This window comes from Xenopus laevis, chromosome 3S (genome assembly GCF_017654675.1).
Source record: "Xenopus laevis strain J_2021 chromosome 3S, Xenopus_laevis_v10.1, whole genome shotgun sequence".
In the NCBI taxonomy this organism is placed as follows: domain Eukaryota; kingdom Metazoa; phylum Chordata; class Amphibia; order Anura; family Pipidae; genus Xenopus; species Xenopus laevis.
This window is the reverse complement of record NC_054376.1, coordinates 129,903,643-129,930,136: the sequence shown is the minus strand read 5'-3', so window position 1 is coordinate 129,930,136 and position 26,494 is coordinate 129,903,643. Positions and strand designations below refer to the sequence as shown.

Here is a 26,494-nt window from a genome sequence, read left to right as displayed (position 1 = left end):
TCAGGGCCAAAGATAACAGATAAGTACTACTATAGTTTATATAAACAAGCTGCTGTGTAGCCATGGGGGCAGCCATTCAAGCACAGGATACACAGTAGATAACAGATAAGTACTACTATAGTTTATATAAACAAGCTGCTGTGTAGCCATGGGGGCAGCCATTCAAGCACAGGATACACAGTAGATAACAGATAAGTACTACTATAGTTTATATAAACAAGCTGCTGTGTAGCCATGGGGGCAGCCATTCAAGCACAGGATACACAGTAGATAACAGATAAGTACTACTATAGTTTATATACACAAGCTTCTGCTAATTCCTTCTGATTGATCACCCGGTTTGACCCTTGCCTGCCTGATTACACTTATACTCTGCCTGTTCTGACTACGAATCTTGTACAGCGACCTTCTGCCCAAAGACTTTTGCTATCCGGTTGTGCCCTCTGCTTGTCCAGAACCCCTCACCTTGAACCTCTCATTTTAAGACCTGGCGGCATCCGAGTAGCTGAGGGCTCCTCCCAAAGCCAAAGGCAGCTGCTACAGGCAGAAGCACGAGCTGAGACCAGGGTGCTTGGAATTGGTTCTGGATTTTGGGTGCCGACCATGACAACCCTCTCCACTTGAGCTAAAATATGCACTAGGCACAATAACTGAGTAAAAGTATCAGGCCAAGGCTACACCCTCCTGGACTCCTCTATGGCATGTCTTTATTGCATACTCTCTTCATGGTGTTGGTTTTTGCTCCTAAATTTTGAGCATGGTTTAAGGATACTCAGATGTTCAAATGTTGTTCACAATGCAAAGTAGAACCTCATTATAAATATGTATACAAAATCTTTATATTATGCTAAATATTTTGGTAACTGTAAAGGCCCACATGGTTCAACAGTGGGAGCCCTGAGCATCTTCTGGCGTAGTTTATTCATGGATTAGAATGTTTTGAAATACAAAATACATTCTGTAAACTCAATACACCTTTTTTTTGTTGACAGAGTGAAGCCTTCTGACATCAGAAGGTATTTACTAGTCTCATGCCATACACACAGCACTGCCTAGATACCAAAAATTTGAGTTTTGACTCTCCCATGAGGCATCATGGGCGGAGACATGCAAATCACTCCTTTATGTCCCTTTGGCCAACTATGCATCCAGGTTTTATGGTTCCAAGCAGTACAGAAAATGAATCAGAAATCAGGTATATCTTTTCTTCTTTTGGGATTTCAAAACTTGCAGATAATCAATAAGTTAATCTTTGTTTTGTTTCTTTGGACTTATAATTATATTAGTGTTAAAGGACCTGAGATATCCCATGTACGTCCTTCACCTTCACCCCAGTTCATTATGTCTCCATTATGGATTTCAGGCTTTGAGTATTTGTTCTTTAGGATCAGCCCTTATGTTGAGTTTTTTTAGATCTTTATCTATGTAACTTGCAGTTCTGTGTGGCATTTTTTATAGATCACTATTTTTGTGATTATTCCCCGTTTCTCCAACTTTCCTTTCAAAATGTTGCAACTAACAGTTATTGTTTTTGTCATACCTTTTGTGCTGTTCCCTTTTTTGCTTCATCATTTACACTTACATTTCTATTGACCTTGCCATTCTCAGGATCTCCTCTACTGAAGGAAGACACAAAACCTTCTCCACTTGCAGCTCCACTTGCGTGCACATACTATGGGACTGTGATTACAGTTTATATGGTACCATCCAAGGGCTATAAGTTTAATATCAATAAAATGCTGTCCCTTCTATATATAGTTGGAATACCATTTTGAAATCCAATAGTATACAGTCTGAGAAACAAGGAGATTAAATTTGCTCTTCAAAAGTATTTGTCAAATTTAATCTCTTTTCGTGCATTTAGGATTTTACCTTCATGGGTCGTGGAGGCTTTTGAAACCATGACACTCAAAACAATAATTGTCATAGAATTTATTAAAAAACCCAAAAATAAAAAGCACGAACGACAAAAAAATGCTGAATGCTGCGCTAAAAAATATGAACACTTCAAAGACCCATTTTTAGTCATAATTCCCAGTGAAAAAAAATCCAAAAACCTCTAAAAGTCAGAATTTATTGAAAATTGTCCAAAAAATGAGAGCAGCTCCCATTGACCTCTATAGGACCTTGACAACTTTTACTTGGCAAATTTTTGTATTTAAGTTGTAATTTTGTTGTGGTTATTTTACTTAATAAATTTTTAACTTTCAAATAATATAGAAAAAGTTTTCGAGATTAGAGGGAAAAAATTTGATTATGTAAAGATAATTTGACAGATGTTCTCATATTTCATTTATAATTGTGTAAAGTACTATATATCTCTTAGATTGGAATTACAATGTAATCAATTACAGATTACTGTTCTGCTACCTTGTACTGAGCCAATTTTCTGAGGTAGTTTAACAACATCTGGCTCTCTAAAAGAGATGTAGATGTGAAGAGTTGTTTTAACATGACCTCCCACAATCATGTACCTTGAAAGGCTTAGCAAGTAGTTTATTTTAGGAGATATCTTGAAGCTAAGTATTGAGTGTATTGATTCTTCACTCAAGTTTTTGTAACATTCCCTACTTGCCCTGCTGCAATTTCCTTATATTTGGAGATTGTGGTTATGGTGGCATTTTATTATGGTTAGGTTCAGTGGGTGGAAATGGAATGTTTGACATTTGGGGTATATTTATGAAAGATTTAAATTAGAGATCACCAAAGTCTGTTTATCAAAGGGTGAGAGGGAAAGTTTAACATTTGATAATTACCCCTTTAAAAATCCCATAGAAATGAATGGAGATTGGTGGTATTTCACTCTGCGGACTGTGGAGTTCTCTAACTTCACTCTTTGATAGATATACCCCGGACATCTATGGACATCGTTTTCCTGGCGAAAAATTACACTCATCGCTAATAAGAGGTAAACATATACTTATAAGTTAATTGTAGTGATAGCCAAATCTGACCCAATTTGTTCGCTGAAAATTCGCTGAAATGCATTGGTCTATGGGCAACAAATTCATTTTTAACGCTTTACAAATTTTTTCACTCATTAGAATTTATGGGCATCATTTCCGATGGTGAAACATTTCGCTCATCACTAGTTAGTTGTTAAAGAGACCATCATGACTTCTACATTATTTTGGTGGATTTTAGCTGGAGAATTTTTTGGTTTCAGATTTTCCTGTGACAAATATGTCCCTTCAAATCCTATTCAAGTGAAAAGAGAGCTGTGATAAATAACAAAAACAATACATATTTCCTAATTAAAACAATAGACAAAATATGTCCAGCACAAGCCCTATTTACTGCAGCAATGTTGATATTTATGCTTAAAGCATAAATATCAACTTATGGAAAGGTGATGACTAACAAATAAAACAAAATTCTATCAGGTGATTAAAGATAATGGGTCGGTGTTTCTTAGTGCAAGACTTGTGCATTAGTGATGTTAGTGTCCATGATCTGGCTTTTGTGACTTTGAGCCTTAAAGAGTTCCATTGTGCCTATTTAGAACTTAAGTGTTGGATTCTTGGATTCATCAGTGTCTGTAAAGCTCCCTTAATCTATTCATTTCTTATGCTGTATATGAGGGGGTTGAATAATGGGGTCACCATAATATACAAAAGAGAACTAAATTTGTTTATTGTCCCTCAGAAGGAACAATGTACACAGCCATAAGAGTGCCATAATAGGTGCACACAGGTGGCATCTGCAGGTGGAGAAGGTTTTCTTTCTCTCATCTTTGGAAGCAATTTTATGAAATGGCAACAAGGATAAAAATGTACATTCCAAGGATAAACACAAAAGGAAAAACAATGACAGGAATTGAGAATATAAAGTATTCCAATACTGTTGAGATATCAGAAGAAGACAATTCATGTAAAGGAGCAAAATCACAAAAGAAATGACCAATGACATTGGAGCCACAAAACTGTAAGGGGCCCATTTACTTGAGTGAAGGAATAGAATAAAAAAACTTCGAATTTTGAATGATTTTTTTGGCTACTTCGACCATCGAATTGGCTACTTCGACCTTCGACTATGACTTCGAATCGAACGATTCAAACTAAAAATCGTTTGAATATTCGACCATTCGACCATCGAAGTACTGTCTCTTTAAAAAAAACTTCGACCCCCTACTTCACCACCTAAAACCTACCGAGGTGCAATGTTAGCCTATGGGGAAGGTCCCCATAGGCTTTCTAACGTTTTTTTAGTCGAAGAAAAATCGTTCGATCGATGGATTAAAATCCTTTGAATCTAACGATTTGAAGGATTTACTCATTCAATCGAAAGATTTTTTGTTCGATGAAACTATTTGCGTTAAATCCTTTGACTTCGATAAGTCGAACGATTTACATTCGGCAGTCGAATATCGAGAGTTAATTAACCCTCGTTATTCGACCCTATGTAAATCTGCCCCTAATCATCTCCAGGACCATGACAAGGAAGCCAAACAGCCATGACCAGACAGCTAGATTCAGACAGAAGCTGTAGTTTATTATACACATGTAATGCAATGGATTACATATTACTAGATATCTATCATATGATTTTACCGTGAGGATGAAACATTCTACAATTCCTGCAACACTGCACAAATGCATCTGGGAAATGATATGGAGCTTTCCTTCAACCAGATGACTTCTAACATCTTGGGCACAGTGATCATTGTGAGGAAGAGGTCACACAAGATTTTCAATTAATATGAAGATATGTAGAAAAAGTAAAAAAATTAAAATAATAGACATGCTCTACCTGTGACCCTTCGATAACTTTTAACAGGTTTTAAGCACCTGGGCCCAGCTTGCATAGAGGTACTAGACCTTATCTACCTTAGCACCTCTTCTTGGGTCCTTGCCTGGACAAGGTACTGCCAGGAAAATGGTCCTTCACTCTCTTGGAGATCAGCTGCACATCTAATGCAACCTCCACCTAACTTTTACTGACACTGCCTGGCAGCAAGCTCAACCAAGCTACCCTTAAACTGCCTAGCTTCTCTGCTAACTCCTCATAGTACTGCACATCACACAACCTGTGCCCTTGAAAACAGCAGGTCACTCAGATAAAAAATGAGATATAGAGGCTTTCTTTTATTTATCAAGCAGGTCAGTGGGATTCAAGAGTTCCTTCAAGTTTCTCCCCCTTGTATAGCTGATCCTGGGATTTATTTTATTTTTATAGGGCAATATCTCATCCATTGAAAAGAATGGCCAGTGTTTTAATACACTTTGCTGCACTAAATCACTGTAACGGTTGAATCTACTCACATAGTACAGTTGATCACTGCGTAAATTTTCCAACTTAAATTTTCTGAATCAAACAAGACCACCTCTTGCCCACTCAAGTGACCTCTGTATTAGTTTATCTATGGTTTTAATGTTAATGGATGTTTCCAACTTGTTATGCCCCTTGGGGACACATCCAGAAATTCTATCTCAGAACTATCAAACTTCATTATTAACCAGATAGGGCTAGCCTATCCTAATGAAATTTAAAAATTTAAAAAACATGTTGTCTATGAAGTGCCTATAGAATGACTTATACCACCTGAACAATGGATAACCAAAGATAACTTTGTAATCGTACATATAAGCATAGGCTGGCGCAACCTGTGACCCTTTGCTGTCCCTGTATGCTGAATATAATAATCATGTTTGAACTCAAAGCTGTTCTTATATAAAATAAATCTTAATAGATAAACTAAATTCAGTGGGGGGGCACAACATGCACAAGTGTAGATTTTTAAATAACAGCTTTTTGATTGCCTCTATACCTGCTTCATAAGAAATACAGATATAGAGGCTTTGTACATTCATGGTGACCAAGAGCAAGTAAGTCATTGGTAAATCAATACCTTTTTAAAAACATCATTGGTGTCCTTACACCTTACCATGTATTGAATGCACGGCTGTACTAGGACATCCACATAGTCTACAGTCCTCTAATTAAGACCCATTTGAGGATATACTGGGAAGGCCTGTAGGCCTTTGTAGGTTCTTGTGTATTATCTGAGAGACCTGGTGCACAGGTTGTGTGATGTGCAATTGCACATACTTTGTCCATCCCGATACAGGTAAGAAATAATCAATAAAACAGAGGATGACCTGTATATCCTTGTTGGTCTACATTATTAAATGCCCATGTGGTTTATTATACGGTTGTAAGTCCATAAAACAGTTGAAGGAGTGAATTAGCATACATAATAAAGAATGTAATGAGAAACGTCTTGTTGAGTTTTTTTAATATATAAACAATTGTGGATCGGAGTAACACTTTGGTAAAGGTTTTGTACAAAACAGTCTTGTAGGGAGGAACTGTTGATCATTGTTTTGTATAAGAGAGCTTTGTAGGACAGAACTGTTGAACCCAATATCTTGTATAAAAGAGAGAGAGAGTCATATGTAATGTATGCTTACTGGGAGTTGCAGCTCATCAGGCCTATAACAAATAACAAAGGGTAGTTATCCGAAGTTACTAATATATCCTCAAATAAGAGTTATGTGTGCATGAATGTTTGTGTGCTAAAGGGACACTAAAGACAGGCATCTAATTAGGTTGTCAGCAAAAAGCCCTAATAGATGCATGGAATCCCTGCTGAAATGTGTAGTGTCCTGATCACTCTGATGCTGGTGCTCTATACAACACACTCTAGGCATTGTGTGGCTACAAAAGCAAATAAAGTTCTGTCTTGTATAAAAAAGGGCATTAACTCAAGGGATGAAAACATAATTCTGTCTCTTTATAGGTCCCTGGTGAGGCCTCATCTGGAGTATGGGGGCAGTTTTGGACTCCAGTCCTTAAGAGGGATATAAATGAGCTGGAGAGAGTGCAGAGACTAAGTGCAACTAAACTTGGAAAAGGGATGGAATAATGCAACTATGAGGGTAGACTGTCATGGTTGGGGGTTATTTTCTCTGCAAAAAAGATGCTTGTGAATAGAGGAAAAGAACTTCTGTTGGAAGCAGAGTAGAAGGTTCTTCGTGGTGAGGACAGTGAGGTTGGGGAATGCACTGCCGGGTGATGTTGTGATGCTGATTCAGTTATTGACTTTAAGAGGGACTTGGATGATTTCTTGGACAAGCAAAATATCCAAGGTAACTGTCATCTAAAGATCTACAGTAATTTAGTTAGTACAGTACAGTACAGTTGGTGATATAATTTATACAGTATATGTGTTTACATATCTGCATAAGTATATAATTTATATAAGTAATAATGTAACTGTATGTTGTTAAAACATACAGTGAACCGTTCTAATGGACAAACCAGCATTGATGTTTTTTTCTGTACAAACCACCACTTAAATTGGCAGTGGCCCAAGAAGATTTTTTTTAGAATATCAGTATATTAATCTCTAATGAGAACTGACACATACAAATACTGCATCTTCTGAACACTGAAAACAACTGTATCCTTCAGGGACTTTGCTTGAGTCTTTGTTATACAAGCCCCATGTGACCTTAGGCTTAGCTGTTAAGGTATAAATAAAACCCTCATACCTTTAAAGCTAATCCCCTTATCCATGCAGTGTAGGTCATAGTTTGGTTTAATAATGGTTAATGTTTGAGTGAAGTTGAAAACAATGCCTATACAGCAATACTCTTCATTTTGAAAGTTATCTTTATGTTAGTGTCCAATAGATAGTCCTACTCACAGATAAACCAGTCATGGGTATAGTATATCCATCCAGCAGTACAGAAAATATAATATTTTGGTCTATTGCACTGATCTCATGCGTACCACGTTAACTGTCATATAATATGGTGTGTGATATTCTTCAGCTTTTGCAGCATGTCAATTTACTACTATGTGCCAGATGAGCCAGCAGTGAAATGTTCAGAGTCACACTTCTTGAGTAGGGAAAGGCTATTACTTCCAGCCATTCTAGGACCTTTGGCATGGATCTGCAGAAAAGTTCCAAGAGCACCGAGAGGACATGTTATATGCAGGATGTATCTTTAACCAATAACATATTGATCGTTATATTTGGAAGGTATATTTTACAGTAAACAAAGAATATGAAATTCAAGAAAAGTCTTACACTGCTAACGGCAAAAGGGAAGATACAGGATTAGAGTGGTAATATGTCTCAGACAAAGAAACAAAGGTGGACAATCATACTCTAACCTCCTGTCTCTAGGTTTTGCTCAGGATGAATCAAACAGCCGTTACATCATTTCTGCTTTTGGGATTCCAGAATAATCACTTAGTGAACACATTGCTCTTTGCAGTCATTCTCTGGATTTATATTTTGACATTAGGTGGAAATATTTTTATTATTATTTTAGTGGTAACATTTCCAGCCCTGAGATCTCCCATGTACATCCTTCTCTTCCAGCTGTCTCTGTCAGATATCTTGCTCACTACCAATATTACCCCAAACATGATTTGGTTATTATTAAATAAAGAAGGCAGAATGCTTGTTGCTGACTGCCTCGCACAGTTTTACTTCTACTGTGTTTCTACATCCATAGAATGTCTCCTCCTCACTGCTATGTCCTACGACCGTTATCTGGCCATCTGCAATCCACTTCGTTATAGCTCCATTATGGATTTCAAGCTATGTCTCTCTATGAGTTTTTGGTGTTGGGGTTTATCATTTCTAGTGGCTTTTGTTTTAGATGTACTTATAAGTCATTTGCATTTTTGTGGCCCATTTATTGTGGACCATTACTTTTGTGATTTTTCTCCTCTTCTGGAGCTTTCTTGCTCAGACATCAAAAATGCAGAATTAATAGATGTTATGTTGGCCATACCTTTTGTTGTTTTTCCTTTTTGCTACATTATTTTTACTTACATTTCCATTGGTGGCACCATTCTCAGGATCTCCTCTACTAAAGGAAGACACAAAGCCTTCTCCACTTGCAGCTCCCATTTAATAGTTGTATGCATGTATTATGGGTCACTGATAACAGTTTATCTGGTACCATCTAAATTATATACATTTAATATGAATAAGATACTCTCTCTTCTATATACAGTTGGGACACCTTTCCTCAATCCAGTTATATACAGCCTGAGAAACAATGAGATTAAAGTTGTCCTACAGAAATGTATGACAAAGCTTCATACAAGACGTTTTCACCCTTTATTTAAAAGCACCAACAATCGTTAATTTTTGGGCCAAATGTTATTATTGTTGTTTACTTATCAGGATCACCCTCTTTAGTCATTATAATTCTGAACCTTTTTTTATATAATCTCTCCATGTGATACAGCACTTTAGAGAGAAGGTTCATCATTCATATTAGTTCCTGCCCCAATGGAGTTTATAATCTAAGGTACTATCACATGCATACACTCAAATCAAATAAATCAAAAGTCAAGAAGTCTCAGAGCACTCTAGATAGCCCAGTAAATTAGGAGTTAGATAACCTTACTATATTTTTTGGGAAAGAAAATTGGTGATCAAACACAGGTGTATCCCTCAAACAAAAGTGTTGAGGAAGCTCCTTGCAGATATGGTCAAAATTAAACTCAGGTCTCCAGAACATCAGTGATAGTTGATGTACCACAGTTCCACCACCTAATTTATTTATTCATCAATATTTTCTTCTAGTAGATATCTTATTCAATTATATGGTTTTGGCTGAAAGGTTAAAAGTCAAAGTCAGATTCTTTCAGCTCTGTTGAAGGTTAAGAAGTACATGTTTTCTTTTGCATGAACTGAATTGTCAGGAGGTTGCATTAATGACTCTAAATCCTTGTTTTAAATCTAAACTTTTATGTTTTCGCTATTAGATAATGTTCACGGTCATTTAAACAATAGTTATTCTTTAAAGCAAAACATCTAACCAATTTATATTTTTTCAAAGCTAAGGATATTAATATGATTTTCCTTTTTCTCCTTACATGTGACCCTAAACAAACTAGTAAACATTCATACATTGTGTGGCAAAACAATTTCATTTGTTTATTTAGGGGCAGATTTATCAAGGGTTGAATAGTAAATTCGAATTAGAATTTTAGAGTTTCAAAATTCACACATTCAAATTCTAATCCCCCTATTCAAATTTAAATTAGAATGTAAGATTTATCACATCTCAACCATGGAAACAGTCCTAATTCGAATATTCGAACATTCGAGTTTTCTTTCTGATTTGTGTTTGATTCATATGAATCAAATACAAATCGAATACAATTCAAATTTTCACATCGGAACCATTCAATTGAATATTAGACATTCAAATTTTTTCTTAAATAACCTCCCAGTCGAATTGTGAGTATGTTCGAATTAAAAAAAAATTCACATGAATACGATATTTGACATTTGTTAAATGGGCCTCTTAATGTTGAATGATTGAATGTTGTTTTTTAGCAGATTTAAGGTATGGTAATCCAAATACTAATTAATCACAAACTTGTATATATGATTATAATAGATCACATGCTTGTGTTGTTTATTGTTCAACTGAATTTGAAAACATTCTCCATCCTACAATATTCTTCAGTTTGCCATGGGTACCTTGGGTTTCCACTTGACTAGTATTTCAATTAACAACCAATGCACTTGCCAGTAATTCGTAATTCCCCATCCTGGCCCACTCAGTTACACCCCAGCCTGGCAGTTATACCATCAATCTGCCCCATTCCTGTAACAGCCAGCTCCCTGGTTTTATGCATGTCCTATAGGAAACCTAATTGTAAACTTCATTTACCTTACATGGGGATCAACCCACTGGATATTAGGCCATTGGATATTAGGCTAGTCCAAATTAGATATTTCAAGATACAGGCATGGGGTCCATTATCTGGAAACTCATTATACATAAAGCTATGAATTATAGACTCAATTTAATCCAAATAATCAAATTTTTTTTAAAATGATTTATTTTTTCCATGTAATAATAAAACAGTACCTTACTTGATCCCAACTAAGATATAATTAACCCTTATTGGAAGCAAAACCAGCCTATTGGGTAATGATTTTCTAGTCGACTTAGGGGTAGATTTATCAAGGGTCGAAGTGAAAATTCAGATTTCAAATTTAAAAATTCAGATTTTAAAATGTATCATGTACTGGCCTTTTAAGAATTTGAATTTGACTATTCACCACTTTAAACCTGCCAAATTGCTGTTTTAGGCTATGGGAGACATCCTGGAATCAATTTGGAGTTCTTTGGTGGCATCTTGAAAATCAAATTTTTTTGGAGGAAAAAATTCGAATTTAATTCGATTCGAGCTTGCAGGTCGATCCTATTCACCCCAATTGAAAAAATTTGATTTCCTAAAAAAATTTAGATTGGTAGTTTTTAACTCGAAAATCAAGTTTAAGGGAGTTTATTGGAGTTTTTATAAACTTCAAAAAACTCTAAATTCGACCCTTGATAAATCTGCCCCTAAATGTAAGAAGATCCAAATTACAGAAAGATCCATTATCCTGAAAACCCCAGGTCCAGAGCATTGTGGATAACAGGTTCCATACCTGTACTAAGTGAGCATACTTCAAGTGAAGCAATGTACATTGTTTTAATTGGCGCATTCAATTTATTAATACAAAGACAATTTAAATCGTAGGGGAAAATAATGTGCAAACGTGAACATAAGCTTTTCTGGGATTTAAAACATTTGCGAGTTAGAGTTGAGAAATGAAACACCTCCACAAAGAACTGAAGATAGTGATAAAGGTGACCTCAGATTCAGGCATTTTGGAGATATATGGGGAAGACTAGGGATTGTGTTACTCTATTTGTAACTTAAGAATTTTAATGCAACAACTAATTGTGACATCTCTTCCTACTATTATAACATTATTGGGGATAGAAAATGTAATTGGTGCAAATTAAATGGCTTACTGTGTGTATATAGATATATAGATATATAGATATATAGATATATAGATATCTAGATATCTAGATATCTAGATATCTAGATATATATATATATATATATATATATATATATATATATATATATATATATATATATATATATATATATAGATAGATAGATAGATAGATAGATATATATATATATATATAGATATATAGTCAAATACAAGAGTCCTCTGCACTCAACCCATTATCAATATATTTAAGACAGCGACATTTTGTGCTACTGCTACTGAAAAATGCCTTACCCTTTAAACAACACAGGGATTGTTTGTCCATATATTGCAATATATTTAAGCTGAACAACTACGTCAAAGTCATCCCATATCTGGCCAGTCCTACGCTCAATTTCATCTGATTCATTAATTCTATTGCTTCATTATACATTTTACAAAGGGACTAGGTATTACCTGCAACTTAACTTGCTGCTTTCAAAGTAAACCTCCATACTTGGCTGCCCTTTTATTAGACACCAGTGGGATCACCTGACTATAGCTGGGAAGGGTGGGAGCTACAACATGGAGCTGGTCACTGCTCCTGTATAAACTATAACAAACAGGGGAAAGTTGTGCTCACCACTATTTTTTAAAACCATTAGGCGGGGGTGCAATGAGGCTGTGACCACAAAATACATATAGTCAAATACAAGAGTCCTCTGCACTCAACCCATTATCAATATATTTAAGACAGCGACATTTTGTGCTACTGCTACTAAAAAATGCCTTACCCTTTAAACAACACAGGGATTGTTTGTCCATATATTGCAATATATTTAAGCTGAACAACTACGTCAAAGTCATCCCATATCTGGCCAGTCCTATGCTCAATTTTCATCTGATTCATTAAGAATTCTATTGCTTCATTTTAGTAGCAGTAGCACAAAATGTCGCTGTCTTAAATATATTGATAATGGGTTGAGTGCAGAGGACTCTTGTATTTGACTATATGTATTTTGTGGTTATATGTATTTTGTTCGATATTCGAAGTCGAAGGATTTCAATTCGAGGGTCGAATTTCGAAGTATTTTTAACTTCGAAATTCGACCCTTAGTGAATCTGCCCCTTAGTATATTTTAGATTGACCAATTCTGAACAAATTTCCAGTTGGACTTCATGTTTTTCTTTTTTTATAGATTTTGAGTTATTTGCTTTCTTCGTCTGACTTTTTCAAGCTTTTAAATGTGGGTCACTGACCCCCTTCTAAAAACATGCTCTCTTACAAATGTATTGTTATTGTTACTTTTTATTCCTCATCTTTCTATTCAGGCCTCTCCTATTCATATTCCAGTCTCTTATTCAAATTAGTGCATGGTTGGGTAATTTGGACCCTAGCAACCAGATGGCTGAATTTTCTGGAGAGCTGCTGAATAAAAAGCTAAATAACTCAGGAACTGTAAATATAAAAAAATAAAAATCAATTTCAAATTATCTCAGAATATCCCTCGTTACATCATACTAAGGGGCAGATTCACTAAGGGTCGAATTTCGAAGTTAAAAATACTTCGAAATTCGACCCTCGAATTGAAATCCTTCGACTTCGAATATCGAAGTCGAAGGATTTAGCGCTAATCCTTCGTTCGATCGATCGAAGGATTTTTCGTTCGATCGAACGATTAAATCCTTCGAATCGAACGATTCGAAGGATTTGAATCCAACGATCGAACGAAAATCCTTCGATCAAAAAAAGGTTAGCAAGCCTATGGGGACCTTCCCCATAGGCTAACATTGACTTCGGTAGGTTTTACCTGCCGAAGTAGGGGGTCGAAGTTTTTTTTAAAGGGCAAGTACTTCGACTATCGAATGGTCGAATAGTCGAACGATTTTTCGTTCGATTCGTTCGATTTCGTTCGAATTCGAACGAATTTAACCAATTCGATGGTCGAAGTACCAAAAAAATACTTCGAAATTCGAAGTATTTTTCATTCGAATCCTTCACTCGAGCTTAGTGAATCTGCCCCTAAAAGTGAACCCAAAGGTGAACAACCCCTATAAGGTGTGTCATTTTTTTTTACATCATTATTTTACACAAGTTCAGACTTCATATAAGCTATTAATGTCAATAGGATAAAATAGACAACAAGTATATTTAATTGTAAAATGGAATTAAAATGGTATAAAAAGAAGTGATATGGTTTTACATGGCATTTTCAAGTGGCAACTGCTTTTTATTTTACCTGGGAATGTGGTCACCTAAAATCAACAGACAGCTTGAGAAATAGCCAATTGTATTTGGCCATGCATGTTGATTAGTGTGCAATGTGTGGTGTATTTGATCATTGCATAATAAATTAGTACAAAACACTGTATCCAAAAAGAATGTGAGGACCTCCAATAGTAAAGAAACAAATTTATAAAAAGTAGAAAAATTTATTAGGACATAAGACCTAAAGCGTTTCGTGCCTATTGGGGCACATACTCATAGGCCTATGAGTAAGTGCCCCAATAGGCACGAAACGCATTTATAAATTTGTTTCTTTACTATTGGAGATCCTCACATTCTTTTTGGATACAGTGTTTTGGACTTTGCACCTTGGGACTGAGGTGAACTGTGAGTGAATCCTCCGTTATTTACTTCATTGATTCATTAATTATTTCTTGAGTGGTACTATTTACATTTTTCTTTAATGTGGCAGTAGCACAAACTTTATCTTTATAATAAATTAGTACCTCAGTGGCAGAAAAAACTGTTACAAAATACAATTTTTTAGTGGAAAAAAACTTAGATTTTTTTGTGATTTATTAAACCCCAAGGCTGCTAAAAGTCTAAATAAAAAAGTACTCAATCTCAAACCTGACGAGGTCATGTAGAAGTCAGTGGCAGATGTCCCTTTTACAATTGGAAGATATCATGATCTGTGCTGGGTTCCCAAGAGTAATCTAAAAAAATTGTGTTTTTTTTTGTGATTTCATTGAGTCTTTTCCCACACCAGATGTTTTCCAGTAAATTTTTTTTATCACAGTCAATGAACCATCTGCAAATTTGGACAGTTGACATTTGTGACAAAATATCATTATCAACCTAAAAAGATAAGAGATATCCTTAATAAACATTGGCTTGTTCTTACATCAGATCCTGTACATATGGATTTAATACCAAATAAAGAACCATTTATTTGCAAAAAAACAAGACTTTAAAAGATTTGTTAGCCCTATTCGAAAGCAAAATTAGGTAACTTTTTGACACTACTGATGACTCTATGGGGACGCTTTACTAATCAATTGAATTTCTATTTTTTCCACGAAACTCTAAAAATGTGAGATTTATTAAGTGTTAATACCACACAGACCTCTAATACAAAAATACACGTTAAAGTTGTCAAGGTCCTATAGAAGTCAATGGAAGCTGTGCTGATCCCATTGGGACCCTTTTAATCAATTTGGACTTTTAGATATTTTTAATAGGAATTGTCAGAAAAAATAATTTTTTAAAATGTTTTAGAGGTATTCATATTTTTTTAGCATTTTTTTCATTCATGCTTTTTAAATTTGGATCTTTTGGAATTTGGAATATTTCACCAGTTCTATAGACATTTTTTATAATCAGTGGCCACGCATTGGTGTTTGTTTTAATCCCCCATTCAGCTTATCTGCTTCTCTACAACCAGTAAAACTAGTTTCTTGCATGATCCACCATGACAGAATGTAGAACACATCTCCAAACAATGCTGAAAGATTTGTGCCAATGTCAGTTGTTCTTACAGTTGGCAATCCTCGACTATAACTCCCCGATGTGGCACTAAATGTGTGCTATCTCTGTGAAAGTCTCTGAGTTAGTTCTACACCCGGGTGTTATAGTCAAAGATTTTCAGGGGTGAGGAAAAGAGTTACCGAAGTCTAGTGAGTGTTGCTCACAGGAGGAGACGCAAGGTAATGCCACACAGATTGGTGAACTCCGCTGAAACTATTTCTATCTCCTTTTCTTACAGTTGTCAAACCTACATCACCAACATCTTTTTCTGCTTTGCCATGGGGGGGCCTAATGGATCGACATTGAAAGCTTGTGCAGACTTTCATCTCACATACATACCTGGTTACAAGTAAAAACTAGATAGAATATGGGATTCATTATTTGAATAAGTTTATTAGTAAGGATAAATGTCTCCTACATTTCTCTCCATCATTTACACCCAGAGTGTAATTAGCAAACATTAAAGTAAGACAATTGGATGGGAGCCTGGAGAGTGGGGAACCCAGGGTACACCAGTAAATTTGTAGAACCAAGTCTTAGGGGTAAATTCACTAAAGGGTGAATTTTCACCTGAGAAGGCTTCACCACACTTCGCCCAGCTTTTTCGGGCACAAATTCGCTACCACTACGCTAATTCACTAAAATGCAAAGTAGCGTCTCGGCAGCCCAATGCTAGCGAATTTTCGTTTGCGTTAATTCATCAACGCAGGCATTTCATGGCAAACTTTTGCTAACATTCATTTCTGCCTAGAGAAACTTTGTTAGTACTCTTACGTTTAGGTCAATTTGAATAGGGTGGGTACATATAGGTCATATATACGTCTTTATTAGAGATGGTGCAAATGTTTGAAGTGGCTACTTATTATTACACATGTCCAAGGAAGCAAAATAAAGACGAAAAAATTGAATTGCATTCTTGAAAGTAGCAAAGCATTTTCAAGAATGCAGTGGGGGGGGATATCACTAAATTATCTGTCTTAGGTTATCGATAGAGTGTTTAAGGGAAAACGAGGGGGAGATGCCCTGCCCAAGTTACTCCGTTTGGAAACTAAGTGGATTTTCTTTTTACAGAGCAGGAAACCTTCTGGCTTAAATAGCGACTTTGATGTTACGTGCTTTTTTTAAGCAACCAGTGGCTCACTTTGAGTAGTTTACCCTTGAAAATATATATCTTTCACTTAATGTAATTTCTGTGCTGTCCAACAAAGACTTGCCATTCTTCTTCTCTCTTTTTTTGTATATTATGGTTGTCGTGTAAAGTTCATCAACTGCCATGTTTAGACCTGAGTTCATAGAAAATATTTGCTAAATACATGAAATACTTTATATTCAAATTATATGTATATATTTTAAATGTATATATATATATATATATATATATATATATATATATATTTATATATATGTATTTTGTGGTCACACCCTCATTGCACCCCCGCCTAATGTTTTTAAAAACTAGTGGTGAGCACAAATTTCCCTTGTTTGTTATATATATTTATATATATATATTTATATATATATATATAAAATGTATTTTTCATGTTTTATTCTTTTCATTTTTTTCTTTTCATTTCTTTTTCATTTGTTCACATATCATTAATTATTATCATTCATTATTATTTTTTCAGTAATTGTGTTTGGATTTTTTTTATTATATTTTATTTATTTATTTTGTTTGTTTTTGAAGTGTATTGCATAATTAGTATTTCTTTCATTTTTTTGCATGTATATGTTTGTAACAATTAGTACTTTGACCACTAGGTGGAATTTCACAAATTGTATAAAGTGGTAACATGTGATAGCTGTTCAGTGATTGGCTACAGCCCCTTTATAACATGTGTACAGGGGTGTGCCAGCCAGCCTATGAGTAAGTGCCCCATCTCTTTTTGATATATTGTTCTAGACTTGCACCCTCAGACTGGGGTGAACTGTGAGTAAAACCTCTTAGGTAGGGATGTAGCGAACTGTTCTGCTGCGAACTAGTTCGCGCGAACTTCGACCGTTCGCGTCCGCCGAATGTTCGCGAACGTTTGGGAACGTTCGCATTTTGAGTTTGCGTTCGGTCGTTCGACCATTCGACCATTCGAATTTCTTCGACCGCTAAAAATCGAACGATTTCCATTCGTTTGAACGATTGTAAGCATTCGATCGAATGAAAAGCATTCGATCGAATGGCTTCGATCGTTCGATTCGAATGAAAATCCTTCGATCGAATGATTAAAATGATTTAGCGGGTGTTCGAAGTTCGCGAACTGTCCGCGAACGTTCGCATTTTTTGCCGATGTTCGCGAACGGCGTTCGGCACAAATCGCTACATCCCTACTCTTAGGTTTATTCAATATTTGATTTTCAAACTTTTTTGATTCATGATTTATTTTTCAGTAGTACCGTATATATGCTTTCGTATGGCATTGGCACAAACCCTGCCATTACACATAACTAAACAGGTGCACAATGAAAAACTAAAGAAATATACACCAAGAGACAGAAGGAATTGCCCAACATAAACTGAGTCCTGTAAACAAGACAAAAGGTTGGGTCAGGCAGCAGGCAACGATGTCTAAGAACAGTCCAGAGGTCTCAACTGGGAAATCCAATAGGACAGGCTAGGAGAGGACAGGAGCACAGGAACAAGACTGGAATGAGGGAGGGTCTCAGGAACAGGAATCTCAGAAACATGAGTCTTTCCTCATAGCTAAGATTTTCCATACCTTTCACCAGCTTAGTTGCCCTTCTCTGTCCCCTCTCTAATACAATTATTTCCTGTTTGAGTGATAGAGACCAAACTGAACGGCATAATCTAGATGGGGCCTTACAAGTGCTCTATACAGTTGAAGAATGACCTCCTCCTCCTGTGAATCTCTGCCCCATTTAATACAGCTCAAGACCTTATTTGCCTTGATGCTGCTGACTGGCATTGCTTGCTACAGCCAAGTTTATCATCTACAAGGACTCCAAGCTCTGTCTCCATAATGGATTTGCCTAGTGCAGTCCCATTAAGGGTATAAGTGGATATTGTTACATCCCAGGTGCAGGACTTTACATTTATCAACATTGAATCTCATTTGACACTTACGTAGCTGCCCAGATTGCCAGTTTGTCAAGATCCTGTTGCAAGTGCCACATCCTGGATGGAATTAATTGGGCTGGATAGTTTTGTGTCCTCTGCAAACACTGATACATTACTTACAATACCGTCCCCAAAGTCATTAATGAACAAGTTAAATAAAAGTGGACCCAATACTGAGCCATGGGGGACCCCACTAAGAACCTTACTCCAAGTAGAGAATGTACCATTAACAACCACCCTCTGTATCCGATCCTGTAGCCAGTTTCCTATCCATGTGCAAACAACTTCATTAAGCCCAACAGACCTTAGTTTAGAAAGCAGTCGTAGGCACAGTATCAAACGCTTTGGCAAAATCCAAATAGATCACATCTACTGCCCCCCCACTGTCCAGCATCTTACTTTTCTCATCATAAAAAGCAATCAAATTTGTCTGACATCCTTCATAAAGCCATGCTGATTGCTGCTCATAATGCCATTCACTAGGACAAAATTTTTAATGTGATCCCTTAACAAGCCTTCAAATAATTTGCCCACCACAGACGTCAGACTTACTGGCCTATAATTGCCAGGCTGAGATCGTAATCCCTTTTTAAATATTGGAATAACATCAGCTTTTTTCCAATCCATAGGCACCATGCTAGATGAAAGTGAATCTCAGAAAATCAGAAATAGGGGCTGGTCTAAAACTGAACTATGGTCTCTAGGAGAGGACAGGCTAGGAGAGGACAGGAGCACAGGAACAAGACTGGAACGAGGCAGGGTCTCAGGAACAGGAATCTCAGAAACATGAATCAGGATGGCAAAATCTGGGTTATGAAGCACAATGACCAAGCCAGGAGCAATGCTCAGGAATAGGCTTATAAAGGGTCCTGACACTAATAGGCAATGCAAGTTTAAAGAAGAATATCTAGGACAGAATATAATAACGACAAATGTCATTCTAACTTGGCTTGAGTCTTCCTGAAAAATTAAGCATTTGTAAATTAATAAGAAAAAAAGTGAGGTTCTTTGTAAAAAAAAGTAAATAAATGCTCTTTTGCAGCTTATATTTATATTAGCAATTGAACCCCTAGCAGTAATGATCAGACAAGATGCAAACATAACTGGGATAACCATAGGTCAACATATACACAAACACATGATGATATGTTACTGACGGTAACAAAACCACTAACGTCTTTACGGCATTTATTTGATAATCTCCATCATTTTAGAATAATCTTGAGATTAAAGATAAATCCAACAAAGTCTGAAGCTTTACCTTTAAATATAAAAAAAATTGATTTGCAGTAGAAAGAAAATCATTTAAACTTTCTAGAGGTAAAAATAACTCCAAACCTTAAAGGCCTATTATCCCCAACTTTGGACAGAAATGGAAAAATTGCTTTCATCTTGGTCAAGGTTGCAGATATCGTGATTTGGTCAAATAAATGCTGTAAAGATGATGCTTTTACCTAAAATATTGTATTATTTCCGGGTGTTGCCTAAAGAAGTCTTGAAATATGATTTAATTAAAATACAGAAAAAATGTATAAAACTTATTTGGCGAGGGAAAAAAAATCACGGCTCTCACAGAAAACTCTAACAACAGCTAAAAATAAGGGAGGGCTGAGTGTTCCTAACTTATTTTATTATTACCAAGCTGCTCAAATTATGCCAATAATTCATTTTTATAGACTCTCCCTTCCATTATGGGCTCAAATTGAGACAGAACGGATAAAACCGATAAACCCGGCAGTGTTACCATGCATTTCTAAACAAGAAAGGCCCAATATTTGTACCCCAGTATTAAAAATGGCATTAGCTATATGGGATCAAGTTATACAAAAAACAGCCTTTAAATCACCCCATTGCCCAGCTATGCCTATATTTGGAAATCCCATTTTTAAGCCAGGACTACAAGAGAGAGATTTTCAATGGTGGCAAATACATAATATGAGATACGTACATCAACTTTTGGGATTGCAGGGTGTCAAACAATGGACATCTTTAGTTGCACAAGACAATCCCATAGATATAGAATGTTTTAGAAAAAGACAAATTCAACATTTTCTTAAAAAAATGGTTAAAGGATTTACTAATATTCTGGACAAAGTAGAATTTGTATGCCCTCCCAGGCCTTTTCGTATGCAATAATCTGGTGCTCAGTCCTCTAGGGAGACGGCACTCCCCTGGGTTCACAGGAAACAAAGAATTGAGGAAACGGCACACAGAATTGAATGCAAAAGGGGATATACCCCTATAGATTTATTGTGTCAAACAGCACAACGTTTCAGGGGCAGGCCCCTTTGTCAGGTAATATTCTAACATCATCAGCTTGGGAACAAATGTGTATTTCATTTTCATGTAGCAGAGGAATTATAACTATACTTTATAAAAAAAAATTAAATTCATCAACCCCTCCCCTTTCCGGTCTATATTAAACAATGGGAAAAAGAACTGAACAAAACAATAGATGAAGAAGTATGGCAACAAGCATGGGAAAATACAGCTAGGGGGCCCATTTACTTAGCTCGAGTGAAAGAATAGAGGAAAAAAACTTCGAATTTCAAATGTTTTTTTTGGCTACTTCGACCATCGAATGGCCTGCTTCGACCTTCGACTTGGACCTTCAACTTTGAATCGAACGATTCAAACTAAAAATCGTTCGACTATTCGACCATTTGATAGTCGAAGTACTGTCTCTTTAAGAAAAACTTCGACCTCCTAGTTCGCCACCTAAAACCTAACGAAGTCAATGTTATCCCATAGGCTTTGCTAGCTTTTTTAGGTCGAAGAAAAATCGTTCGATCGATGGATTAAAATCCTTTGAATCTAACAATTTTTTGTTCGATCGAAAGAATATTGCTAAATCCTTCGACTTCGATATTCGAAGTCGAAGGATTTAACTTCGACAGTCGAATATCGAGAGTTAATTAACCCTCGATATTCTACCTTAAGTAAATTTGCCCCTAAGAGTTCAATAAATATTTTGGCACAAGAAACACTATATAAGGTAATATCTGGATGGTATATGGTCCCTACTAAACTACATAAATATTTTCTTAATTCTAGCTCACTTTATTTTAGAAATTGTGGTACAGAAGGATCAATGTTACATACTTGGTGGTAATGTAGACAGTTGTTCAGGTTTTGGTCCAGGATATTTACATTAATTGACTCAATTACGAAAAGACTTTGAAAAGATCCCTTACAAGCATTTCTTAATACAACAATCCCAATACTGAATAAATACCATCATAAATTGGTAGAGTTTATTTTTATAGCAGCAAAACAAACAATAGCTGCCTCCTGGAAAAAAAACGTTCAATTCCTATAATTATGTTTCATCTTAAAATGAATTGGATAATGGTAAATGAGAGAATGTTGAGTATAACTGCAGATAAATATAATACCTATACCAAAATCTGGGCACCTTGGATAACATACACTAGATTATAATAAAGGCATCTTGTGGGGAGTTTATGTTATGTTTCTATAAGCAAGAATGTAAACTACATAGAGATATTGGATCGAGTTGAACCATAGAAGAAAAGGGAAATAAGAAGTGAAAACAGCTTACATTGGAATCTTAAATAATATAAAACAGTTTTTTAGGAAAAAAAACCATTTATATAAAGATATCAGACAACACAGAAGGGTTAAGGTTTTATTAGTTTAATTTTTATTGGCATATAATTTCCATAATTAAAATATTCTGATGTATAAAGTTAATAAGTAGAGAGGCAATGATAGAACTTTTTGTTTTATTGCAATGTAATTGAATGTGACAAAAGTGCTTCCCTTTGCGTACGAGAGCATCTATTATCTGAAAGTAAAAGTAAAAAAAAATGTTAAGCAATGATGCAAGTACATATTGTATTGATAACCAATAAAAAAGCTTTGAAAAGAAAAAAGGGAAATAAATGAAGAGGCACTTATGTATGTGTTGGGGCACACATTCTCTGTTAATGCTGTTAATGGGGAGAATAGAAGAAAACGAAAAAAATAATTTTGACCTTTAAATGATCAGAAAAGAATAGAAGAGGGTGTGATTGAAGAATAATGAGAGTGGGTAGTCTTTTGGGCACATGTTCCATAGGCTGATTGGTGGTCTGGAGTATACTTCTAGGCTATAGTTCTTGTATCACTGCAGCTTTATCTCTCAATCAATTCATCTGTTTTTCTGCCACCACCAACAAACACATTCTGGTGTGGTCCACCATGTTAGAAAAATCAAACACATGACAAAACAATGGTAGAGGAGTACTACCCACAAAGAATGGTGCTAGGGGCACAGAGCTTGTCACAGTTATAACTACTACAGCAGTGCCATGTCTTATAGCTTTGCCACCTATTAAATTAATATAAGGGAAAGCTTGATGGAGCAACAATGTTGACTTGTGCTTGTGGTCATCTACCTAACATACCTGTCCATAAACACAAACTACTGTATTCAATGCCCTGCTGACTTTATTGGATATCTATATATTGTTTTAATATACAGAGTATTTGAACAATGGGCAAATCAGTGCTCTTATGTTGACTGTCAAGCCATGGCATCAAGTGGCAGATGCCAAAGCACAATTTATTTAGCCATTATGGATGTCAAGTAAAATAAATTAGTGAGTAAAGGCACACTATTTGCTTTAGAAGACAACAGAATTATCATTATGATATAAAAAACGAATTCTGTTTGTACCAAGCTACTGTATATTATATCCTCTGGAGGCCTTTCTTTGAGACTTTGTTTTATAAGCCCCATGTGACCTTAGGTTCATTTCAAAAGGTATAAAAACCTCACCTCAGTACAGTAAATATTAACCATATCCACATCTTTTAAAATTATGTGTATTACTGGTTACTGCTTGAATTTGATTAAAAAAATCCATCCTGCAGCATTCTTCAGTTTGGTAATTGTATTAGTCCTTCACTTGTATTCAATTATTTGAAAAGGTAACATTCTATTTGAGGCAATAGTACTTTTAAATAATAACTTTCTCTTAATTTAGCCATCATCTCTTTTTCTCACAGATAAGTCAAAAGTACAGTAAAGTTTTTTTTTTAAATAAATAGCTGGCCCTCCTATCACTGTGAGCCTAGATTGTAGATTGTGTGCTATGTTATAGTTACAAGACAATTGTAAGCTTTACAAGTGCATTTTCTACTGAGCACCATCTGAGCTGGCATTGGCATGCCAAGAGCTGTACCTCTGGATATTGAAAAGAAAAGAGAAGTGATTCCCGTGAAAACAATTGAAAGATGTAAATGTTTTCACTTAACGCATTTTATTTACATTCATCAAAAGACAAACACATTTTGATCACCTTTATTTTATTCTCATGTCTCCAGGTAAACGCCAGGATGAATCAAACTACAGTTACATCATTTCTGCTTTTGGGTTTGCAGAATAATCAGAATGTCAACAATTTTTTCTTTGTTATCATTCTTTGGATTTATATATTGACATTAGTTGCAAATGTTCTCCTTATTATAATAATGGTAAAGGTTCCAGCCTTAAGATCTCCCATGTTCATCCTTCTCTCCCAACTGTCTCTGTCTGATATCTTGGTTACTTCCAATATTACTCCAAATTTGCTCTGGTTATTATTAAGAGGAAGAGGCAAAATACTTGTTTCTGACTGCATCACACAATTCTTCTTTTATGTTCTTTTTACAGCCATAGAGTGTCTTCTCCTCACTGTCATGTCCTATGACCGCTATCTGGCCATTTGCAATCCACTTCATTATGGGTCTATTATGAATGTCAAGCTTTGTCTGTCCATGAGCCTTTGGTCTTGGGGTTTAGCATTTATTGTTGCTTTAGTTTTAGATCTTTTAATAAGTCACTTGCAGTTCTGTGGCCCATTTATAATAGACCATTATTTTTGTGACTTTGCTCCTCTTCTTGAGCTTTCTTGCTCAGACATCACAGTTGTGCAACTAACAGATGTTATTTTTACCGTACCTTTCATTCTTACTCCTTTTTGCTTTATAATATTTACTTACATTTCCATTGTGCTTGCCATTCTCAGAATCTCTTCTTCCACTGGAAGACACAAAGCCTTCTCCACTTGCAGCTCCCATTTAATTGTTGTGTGCACATACTTTGGATCTCTGATAACCCTTTATATGGTACCATCCAAAGGACATGGATTTAATATGAATAAGATCCTGTCTCTTCTATATACAGTTGGGACACCATTTTTCAATCCTGTTATATACAGCCTGAGAAACAGTGAGATTAAAGCTGTTCTAATAAAATTATTGTCAAATGTCCCTGTAAGCTTTTTTTTGCCCTCTGTTTAAGTGCATCACAAATTATAACCTTTGACCCCAAATATTGTTGTTGCTTAGATGTCCTTATCATGAGTATCATCATGTACTATTTGTATCCTTTATTTACAGCATATAGCTTTGACATGTCACACAATGCTTTACCAAGAAAGATCAACATATACAGTATAGTGTTTTGATCAGAATTGAACACAGGTTTTCAATGTAACGGTGATAATCTCTGGACTACCACAAATCTTCATTTATCCATATATTTTATCTGGTAGGCTTCTACTAAAACTTGACTTGAGATAAAAGTCAAAAATCCAGGTTTCTTCAATTCCATAAGCTGGCAAAGATGTACATCTCTCAATTTCTCCCCTTCCAACAGCTAAACTAATAGGGGGTTTGTGCCAAAGACAATTCATCAGTTTATTACCAACTTTATTTTTCTTATTCCACTAGGGAATGGTCTAAATAAATCTAACAACAACTCACTGTGATGTTGGAAAACCAACCATATGCAATTATCTTTCCTCCTCTTCTTGAGCTTTCTTGCTCAGACATCAAAGTTGTGGAACTAATAGACATTATTTTTACCAAACCTTTTCATTTTTGCATCATCATTTTTACCTACATTTCCATGATCCAGATCTCAGGATCTCCTCTTTCAATGGAAGACACAAAGCCTTGCAGCTCCCATGTAATTGTTGTATGCACAAACGTTGGGTTTCCGATAATCATTTATATGGTACCATCCAAAGGGCATGGATTCAGTATGAATAAAATACTGTTTAAGAAACTGATACTGAATAAGAAACAATGAGATTAAAGTTTCTGTAAGAAAATATTTCCAAATCTCCCTGTATGGCCTTTTAGCCCTGTATTTAAATGCACCACAAATCTTAATCATATATATGGATTAATGGCAAAATGTCTCTGTGAAAAACCATGCAAGAGAAATGCCTTTGACTTTAATGCATTTTTGTCACAAGACAAAAAACACGTTGACCTCAATGCATTTTTGTGGTTTTGCTAATTTTTCTATAGTTTTGTGAATAGGATAAATTTGCTCATCACTATTCACACAGTGCTTTACCAAGTAAGTTCATCTCAAGTGATTAGTGTTTTGAGCAGAACTGAACACAGGAACACAGAGTAACAGTGCTAATCTCTGTGCTACCACCATATACTGTATATTCACTCATCCATCTCTTTCATCCGGTGGGCTTTTCCTAAAACTTGACTTGGGATAACGGTCAGGGTCAGACTTTATTCCCTCAGCTGGTGCAGGATTTATTTGTTTTCCTTGCATCAGTTAAATTGATTGGGGGATTGTGCCAAATATAGTTAATCTTTTTATTATCCGTTTTATTACTCTTAGGTAATAGTAGATCAATAAAACAGCAGTATGGTTTAGGTGTAAGTCTGCAATCACGTTGTTGAAAAGCTAACCATATGCAAATATCTTCAAGCTTTCTGAATTTGCTTGTCCAGTAAAGGCCATGCATACACTTTTGGTACAGTGACTTCCAAACATATTAACACACATCTTTAATTCATGATTTGCATTGAGATGCAGAGGGTAGTGATTCCCCAAATACTTAAATTACAGTAAGAGGCAGCGGGAACTTAAGCCCAAAACACCATATTTATA

At 35.7% G+C, this 26,494-nt stretch overlaps 1 protein-coding gene across 1 annotated transcript; it reads left to right on the top strand.

Moving 5' to 3' along the window:
- Positions 1-23,755: 23,755 nt before the first annotated feature.
- Positions 23,756-25,037, top strand: LOC108703432 (olfactory receptor 6P1). The gene is made up of 3 exons (XM_018239561.2): positions 23,756-23,825; positions 24,242-24,799; positions 24,970-25,037. Exons 1-3 carry the CDS (start codon positions 23,756-23,758, stop codon positions 25,035-25,037), a joined length of 696 nt encoding a protein of 231 aa, XP_018095050.2.
- The last annotated feature ends 1,457 nt before the right edge of the window (positions 25,038-26,494 follow it).

Bases quoted from the DNA above. Each gene is read 5' to 3' on its own strand.
- LOC108703432 (XM_018239561.2), top strand. From the start codon at position 23,756: ATGCCAAGAGCTGTACCTCTGGATATTGAAAAGAAAAGAGAAGTGATT. The intron at 23,826-24,241 runs GTAAATGTTTTC...TTCTTTTTACAG, and splicing joins CGTGAAAACAATTGAAAGAT to CCATAGAGTGTCTTCTCCTC. The intron at 24,800-24,969 runs GTGAGATTAAAG...CTTTATTTACAG, and splicing joins TATATACAGCCTGAGAAACA to CATATAGCTTTGACATGTCA.